Source organism: Chinchilla lanigera, unplaced genomic scaffold (genome assembly GCF_000276665.1).
Source record: "Chinchilla lanigera isolate Chin_1 unplaced genomic scaffold, ChiLan1.0 scaffold00123, whole genome shotgun sequence".
In the NCBI taxonomy this organism is placed as follows: domain Eukaryota; kingdom Metazoa; phylum Chordata; class Mammalia; order Rodentia; family Chinchillidae; genus Chinchilla; species Chinchilla lanigera.
In genome coordinates, this window is record NW_004955524.1 from 3679173 (window position 1) to 3687648 (window position 8476).

At 37.2% G+C, this 8476-nt stretch overlaps 1 protein-coding gene across 1 annotated transcript in view; it reads left to right on the forward strand.

The window, feature by feature from the left end:
• LOC102019949 (vomeronasal type-2 receptor 116-like) overlaps nucleotides 1-8476 on the forward strand; it is a 69099-nt gene that overhangs the window by 35168 nt on the left and 25455 nt on the right. Inside the window, exon 9 of the mRNA XM_013507198.1 lies at nucleotides 3-245. Coding sequence (XP_013362652.1) covers nucleotides 3-245 — 243 coding nt within the window. The remainder of the gene's footprint in view (nucleotides 1-2; nucleotides 246-8476) is intronic.

Here is an 8476-nt window from a genome sequence, read left to right on the forward strand (position 1 = left end):
GCTTCGCCGTGGCTTTCCTGGCCAGGAACCTGCCCGACACGTTCAATGAAGCCAAGTTCCTGACGTTCAGCATGCTGGTGTTCTGCAGTGTGTGGGTCACCTTCCTCCCTGTGTACCACAGCACCAAGGGGAAGGTCATGGTGGCCATGGAGGTCTTCTCCATCTTGGCCTCCAGTGCGGGGCTGCTAGGCTGCATCTTTGTCCCTAAGTGCTACATTATTTTGTTAAGAGAAGGTAGGAATTCTGTATATTCATTCAAGCATAAAACACATGTGGGTGTAAGAATACACAGAGAATGTTGACATACATTAAGAGTCAGAAGCAGCTCTTCAACATTTATCAGATGTCAAATTGCATGAGGAGATTTGTTTGGGTGAACAACTGACTCTTCTTTTTCTAATAATCTTGAAACCACTAACACCTATAGCTGTTACCCTTTTCATTTGAATTTTATTCTGGATTTTCTGACTTCCATTATATCTGCAACCGATTCTAGTATTTTGTATTCAAAATTGATTACATTTATCACTTTTATATTTCCCTTCTGTTTCTCCATGTTTTTAAAAATACTTTAATGTAACAAGTTTGGCTACAGATAATGATTTTTCAGTTCCTTAATACATTTCATTACATTTTTTTCCTCCTCAAGTGTATCATGACTTTAATATAATACTTGTATTATGCTTTGATCCTTCTTGTGTATTTCTCCCTTAAACTTTCTTTCCACTAGCCAGGAGAATATTTTTCAAGAAGTTTTCTTTCCTATGGCCATTAGAAATCTAGGTTTGTCAGGTCATATCTTACACTAAATACACTTGAAGTAAAAATGGCAATAAACTGAACATGTAGGGTAACTAAAGGGGTTAAATAGTGAGTTATAGTGAGGATTTCTATCAGTGTAGTTAAATATTTCCATTTTCCTAGTTGATCATCCTTTAGCTGATTACCCTATATTGATGTGTGACACACATATGCCATTTTGTACATATTAGGTACACATTTAAATAATATATATTGAATAATGTTTTTGTTAGATACATTCTTGAATTTTTTTCATGAGTTGTTAGTAATGTGAAAAAGTTGTTTCATCTAGTTAATTTTCATGCCCTTTAATTATCTTTAAATTTTTCTTCTTTTTTATTTTAAAGCTAAAAGAACAAAAACATAATAAGAAGCACACATACATTTACATAATAACACAAAAACAATACAAGCAATACTGAATTTCAGACAAGATAATAGGAAATTAACAATGGTTGTTGCATCATATATTGATATCTTCAAATTCGTTACTGATATAAACAAATAGACATAAGATTGATCAAACAATCAAACATTAACTGTTCCTTTCAATAAAGCAATAGAAGTCAGTAGGACAACTGTGTTACATATATACATAATTTTATGTATACATATATACATAATTATGTATATGGAAAAACTGGCTTGTCACATGCAGAAGACTGAAAATAGATCCAAGACTATCCCCATGCACCAAACTCAAGTCAATAATATACATGTATACATAATTTTCCCTTTCTTTCTTTTTTCTTTTCTCACATCCATATTGTTCTTTACTTTTGAGCAATTTCCTTTCATTTCCCATTATCTATCATATCATATCTCCTAATTTTTGTTCACTTTTTCAGGTTCTTACACTAGTGAGACAATATATTGTTTACACATGTGCATCTGATTTATTTCAAGTATGAGTATGGTCTCTGGTTGTGTCCATTTACCCATAAAAGCTTCAAGTTTATCTTTCTTTATAGCTGAGTAATATTCCATTATATATAAATACCACAACTTTTTTATCCATTCCTCAATGGAAGGGCATTTGGGTTGCTTTCATGATTTAGCAATTATAAATTGTGCTGCTATAAACATGGGTGCACATATATCACTATGATATGATGTTTTCAGATCTTCTGGGAAAATGGGCTGGGGATTTAGCTCAGTGGCACAGCGCCTGCCTGGCAAGCATGAGGTCATGAGTTCGATTCCTGGTACTGGAAAAAAAAAACAAACCAAACTAAACCAAAACAAAACAAAAAACAACCAGATCTTCTGGGAAAATACCCAGCAGGGGGATAGCTGGATTGAATGGGACCTCTAGACCTAGTTTTCGGAGGAATCTCCAAACTGATTTCCACTGGTTGTACCAGTCTACACTTGCAGCAGTATGGAGAAGGGTTCCTTTTTCCCCACAGCCTCTCCAGCATTTGTTTTGGTTGATTTCTTAATGATAGCCATTCTTACTGGGGTGAGATGAAACCTCAGTGCTGTTTTAGGTAACATTTCTCAAATGACTAATGATGTTGACCATTTTCTTGTGTATTTCTTTGTCATTTGTATTTCTTTATCTGAGAAGTGCGTATTCATCTCAGATGTCCATTTTTGGATTGGATCTTTAAATTTGGGGGGTGGCTGAGGTTTTTCTAAAATTCTTTATATATTCTAGAGAGAATTCCTTTGTCTGAGGGACAGTCAGCTAAAATTCTTTCCCAATTTGTGGGTTTCCTTTTTACTCTGCTGGTGATTTCTTTAGATGTGCAAAAACTTTTCAGTAGGATAAGATCCCAGTTGTTGATTTTCAGTAGTGTTTCCCGTGCAGTTTGGTTTTTGTTCATGAACTCTCTGCCTACCTCTATAAATTCAAAATTTTTACCTATTTTCTCTTTCAGTAGATTTTGCGTTTATGTTTTAATATTGAGATCTGTGATCATTTTGACTTGAGTTTTGTGCATGGTGATAGTCTTGGGTCAATTTTCAGCCTTCAGCATGTGGCAAACCAGTTTTCCCAGCACCACTGTTTAAAGAGGCTATCTTTCTTCCAGTATCTTGTTTGGCCCCTTTGTCAAAGATCAGGTGGCTGAGTGTGTTTGCGGTTGTGGCTTCACCTGTCAGTCTGTTACATTGATCCTCATGCCTGTTTTTTAGCCAGTACCATCTAGATTTTATTACAGTAGCTTTGTAATATAATTTCAGGTTAGGGATTGTGACGCCGCCTGACTTGTCTTTATTGCCCAGGATTGCTTTTGCTATTTTGGGTCTCTTCTGGTTCCAGATGAGTTTTAGGAATGTTTTCTCTAGATCTGTGAAGTATGCTAATGGTATTTTAATTGGAATTGCATTGAATCTGTACAACAATTTTGGTAGTATGGCCATTTTCACAATGTTGGTTCTTCCTATCCATGAGCAAGGAATATTTTTCCATTTATTAAAATCCTCTTCAATCTCTTTTTTTTCAGAGTACTACAGTTTTCACTGTTTTGATCTTGTACTTCTGTTAGGTTGATGCCTGAATATTTCAGTTTCTTGGATGCTGTGGTGAAAGGTCTGGTTGTCTTAATTTCTCTATGTGTGTTTGCTGTTTGTATATAAGATGCTATTGATTTTTGAGTGTTGACTTCACATCGAGGAACACTACTGAATTTGTTGATTAGTTGTATGAGTCTTTTCGTGGAGATTATGGGGTCTTCCATGTAGAGTATCATGTCATCTGCAAATAATGATAATTTCACTTCTTCCTTTCTTATCCTTATTTGTTTTATTTCTCTCTCTTGTTTAATTGCTCTAGCTAATGCTTCCAGAACTATGTTGCATAGGAGTGGTGACAGTGGACATCCCTGTCTCATTCCTGATTTTAAAGTGAAAACTTTCAGTTTCTGTCCATTTAGTATGATGTTGGTTTTTGGTGTGTCATAGATGACTTTGAACAGTTTGTGGTAAGGACCATCTATTCCTATTTCTGTAAGGTTTTTTTTTTATCATTAATAAGTGTTAGACTTTATAAAAAGCTTTTTCTGCATCTATTGACATGATCATGTGGTTTTTGTTTTGGCTTTTCTGGTGTGATGTATTACACTGATTGTTTTGCATATTATGAACCATCCTTGCGTCCCTGAGATGAATCCTATTTGGTCATGGTGTGTGATTTTCTTGATGATTTGCTGCACTCTCTTTGCTAGTATTTTATTGAGTGTCTTTGCATCCATATTCATTAGGGAGATTGGTCTGTAGTTCTCTTTCTTGGTTTGGTCTTTCTCTGGCTTTGGTATCAGTTAAATACTTGCCCCCAGAAATCAGTTAGGGAGAATTGCTTCCTTTTCAATATCCTTGACAAGTTTCAGCATTGTTGGCATTAAATCTTCTCTGAAGTTCTTGTAGAATTCTGCTTTGAATCCATCAGGACCTGAGCTTTTCTGTGTTGGTAATTCCCCCCCTCACCCAGTACCGGGAATCAAACTCATGACTGTGTGCTTGCCAGGCAGGTGCTGTGCCACTGAGCTTAATCCCAAGCCCCTGTCAGTAAGTTTTTAATCACATTTTCAATGTCATTAATTGATATTAGGTTGTTCAGGATTTTTTTTTATCTTCTTGATTCAATGTTGGTAACTTGTACATGTCTAGGAATCTGTCCATTTCTTCTGAGTATTCTATCCTATGGGAATAAAGATTTTCAAAGTAGGTATGAATGATCTTCTGAATTACTGTGGAATCTGTAGTAATTTCATCCCTTTCATACCTTATTGCATGAATTTGAGTTTTTTCCTTCCTTTTTTGATAAGGTTGGCTGGGGTTTATCAGATTTATTTATTCTTTCAAAGAACCAACTCTTTGATTCATTTATTTTTTGTAGGGTTTCCTTTGTCTCAGTTGTATTAATTTCTGCCCAGATCTTTATAATCTCCTCCCTTCTTTGGGCTTTGGGCTTGACTTGTTCTTCTTTTTCTAAAAGTTTGAGGTACAGCATTAGGCTATGTATTTGTTCTCCTGTTTTCCTCATGTGTATGTTCACTGCTATAAATTTCCCTCTGAGGACTGCTTTGAGTGCATCCCATAGATCCTGGTAAGTTGTATTTATAGTTTTTTTGTCTGTATTTTTAAATTTCATCTTTAATTTCTTCTGTGACCCATTAGTTGTTCAGGAGGTTACTATTTAGTTTTCAAGTGTTTATGGAGATTTTGTGGTTCCTTTTGTCCTTAATTTCCAATTTCATTGCACTGTAGTCAGATAATACGCATGGCATAATTTTAAATCTTTTGCCTTTAGTTAAGTATGCTGTATGGGCTAGAATGTGTTCTATTTTAGAGAATGATCCATGTGCAGCTGAGAAGAATGTGTATTCTGATGTGGGATGGAACATTCTGTAAACATTTTTAGTCTATTTGTTCACAGATTTGTTTCAGATCTGTTATTTCCTTGCTGATTTTTTTTTTCTAGTTGACTTATCTCTTTGTGTCAATGGGGTGTTTAGGTCCCCTACTACAATAGTGTTATTAGTTATTTGGTTTTTCATGTCCATTAAGATTTGTATTATATAGTTTGGTGTTCTCATATTTGGTGCATATATGTCTATTATTGTTGTCTCCTGCTATGGCAGTTTTCCCCTAACAAGTATGTAGTGACCGTGTGCTAGGTCTACCTTCTCTATCTCTTTTGATTGTTCTCAGTTTGAAGTTTACATTGTCTATAAGCAGAATAGCTACACCTGCTTTTTCTCTGGGTTTCTGTTGCACGGAGAATTGTTTTCCATCCTTTGACTTTCCGTCTATTGATTTCCTTTTGAGTAAAATGTGTTTCCTGTATACAGTATATGATTGGATTTTGTTTCTTAATCCACTCCGCAAGTCTGTTTCTTTTGACTCGTGAATTGAGGCCATCTACATTAATGGTTATAACTGATAGTGTTGGCTCATCATTGTCATGTTATTTACTTGCTGTATGTTTCCTACTTTTTCTACCTGATCAATTACTTGCTCGGCTTGAGGGTTCCTTTCTATTATTCTTGAAATTGTGGTCATTTTGTTCTCTGTCTAGAATATCTTTTAGTATGCTTTTAAAGGATGGTTTGGGACTCATGAAGTTGTTCAGCTGTTCTTTGTCATGGAAATATCTTACTTCTCCATTGAATTTGAAGGATAGTTTGACAGGATACATCAGTCTTGGTTGGAAGCTGTTTTGTCTCAGAACCTGAAATACTTCACTCTAAGCTTTTCTCCATTGGATGGTTTGTGTTGAGAAGTCTGCCATGATTCTGATGGGCTTTCCTTTATAAGTGATCTGTTTCTTTTCTCTAGCAGCTTTTAATATTCTTTTCTTTTGCTGAAAATCTGGTATCTTGATTATTATATGTTTGGGTGTAGCTTTATCTTGGTTTTGACTAGTTGGAGTTCTATATGTCTCATTTACTGTACATCAGATTCTGTTTCCATGTTTGGGAAATTTTCTGCTATTATTTCTGCAAATATTCTTTTTATGTCATTTGTGTTGCGTCCTGCTGTTTCATTGACTCTTATTAGTCTTACATTATTCCTCTTTACCTCGTCTTGCAGCTGTTGAATTGACTTTTCCTGGATCCTTGTTGATTTTAAGAGATCCTTTCTTTCACGACGGCCAGCTGCCATGCTGTCTTCAAGATCTGAAGTTCTATCTTCAGCTTCATTCAAGTGGTTTTGCCAGCTTTCAATGGAAGTTTTGATTTCCCAGATATCTCTTTGAATCTGTTTCATGTGTTCTAGTTGATTCCTATATTATTCATTTACATTTCCATCCATTGCCTATGTTCATCTATTTTTTTATATATTTCTTCTTTAGATGTTCTGAGCAATTCTTTCATTATTATTGTCATTTCTTTTTAAAATTTATTTTAAAAATAAAAGAAGGAAAATATATTAACAAGCATTTACAAAATGGCCTGAGAACAATACAAATAATACAGAGTTAGAGACAAAGTGGTAGGTAATTAACAATGGTTTTTGTAATACTTATTGGTACTTTTATATAATGGAATATTACTCAGCTATAAAGAAAGATAAACTCGAGGCTTTTATAGGTAAATGGCCACAACTAGAGACAATACTCATAAATGAAATAAACCAGACCTCTGTGTATAAGCAACATATTGTCTCACTAGTGTAAGCATCTGTCATTTCATTTTTTGCCTGAGAGATTATTTCTGATCTGATGTCGTCTATGGCCTGATGGAGTTGTTTCTTTACTTCCATCACAATCATTTCAGCAATTTCAGGTGTGTGTTTACCAAGTTTTACTGTGTCACTGTCTCTTGGACTTGTTCTGGGTGGGATGGAGTTCTGAGATTGCATTTTAGTCCTTTGTCCTGGTTTTTTTTTTTTTTTTTTTTTTGCAGTACCTGGGATCAAACTCATGACCTTGCACTTGCCAGGCACGTGCTTATGCCACTGAGCTATATCCCCAGCCCCTCTCTTGTTATTTTTGCCTTTGGAGGCAGAGCATCCAGTCTCCCACTTCCCTGGCAGCTCAGCAAAGGTCGCTAGTGTCCCTAGTTTTCCTGGTCAGACTTACCCCTCAGTGTCCACTGAGATGCACTGCTTAGTCTGGGATCTTCTGGCAAATGGTGAAGTGTACCTCATTCTCCTAGGTCTCAGACATGAACTATGATATCAGCCGATGGCAGACTGTCTGACCCAGTGTCCCTTTGCAGCTCATGTGTATGACCCAGCAGCAGCCTGCACTGGTGGCAGAATAATGGACTAGTGGTCCTGTGTCCCTAGGAAGTTCAAGACTTAGGTAGAACCCAGACACGAATTGCAGGGTCAATAGTTCATGGACCACCTGATTCTGCATGTCCAGGCAGCTCAGGGCATGAACAGGAGCCGTACATGGGCTGCACTGGTGGTGATCATGGACCACGTGTGCCTGTGACCTCCAGGAGGTCAGGGCATATGCAAAGGCCAGAGGCAAACCTGTGGTGCCAGCAGTTCATGGACCACCTGCTCTAGTATGTCAGGTGGTGCAGGGCACACACAGGGAGGACCCAAACGTGGACCCCAGTTTTAGCAGTTTGTGGGCCTTTTGAGTCAGGATTTCTTGTCTGCACTGGGCACATGGAGGGTGGAGACTCGGAGTGTAATGGCAGCGGGGTCGTGGGTCACCTGAGCTGCCCGCTGAAAGTAGATGGGAAATACCTGGTTCTCTCAGTGTTCAGTTGCGAACTGTGATGTCAGTGGATCATGGACTGCCTGATTCTGCATCTCCAGGCAGCTCAGGGCACACACAGGAGCAAGATGCAGGCTGTACTGATGGTGATTACAGACCACCTGTGTCTGTGACCTCCAGGAGGTCAGGTAGCAAGTAAAGCCCTGACATGAACCTCAGTGCCAGCAGTTTGTGGACTGCCTGCACTAGTACCTCAGGGGCAGCAGGGAAGGCCCAAACACAAACCCGGTGTTAGCAGTTTGTGGGCCTTCTGAGTCAGGATCGCCTGTCAGCACCAGGTGCATGGAGGGCAGAGATTCCTGATTGTGTTAATTAAGAAGATGCTCATGTTTTTCATTTTAAAGAAAAGAAAAATAAATGATAAAAAAAATGGTATAAAATTTCAAAACAATATTGTAGGAGAATATTTAAAGCTTAATGTAAAGTTCTTTTTTTATTTTTTGTTTTAAAAATAAAAGGAGGAAAATATTAACAGACAGTCGACATTTTACA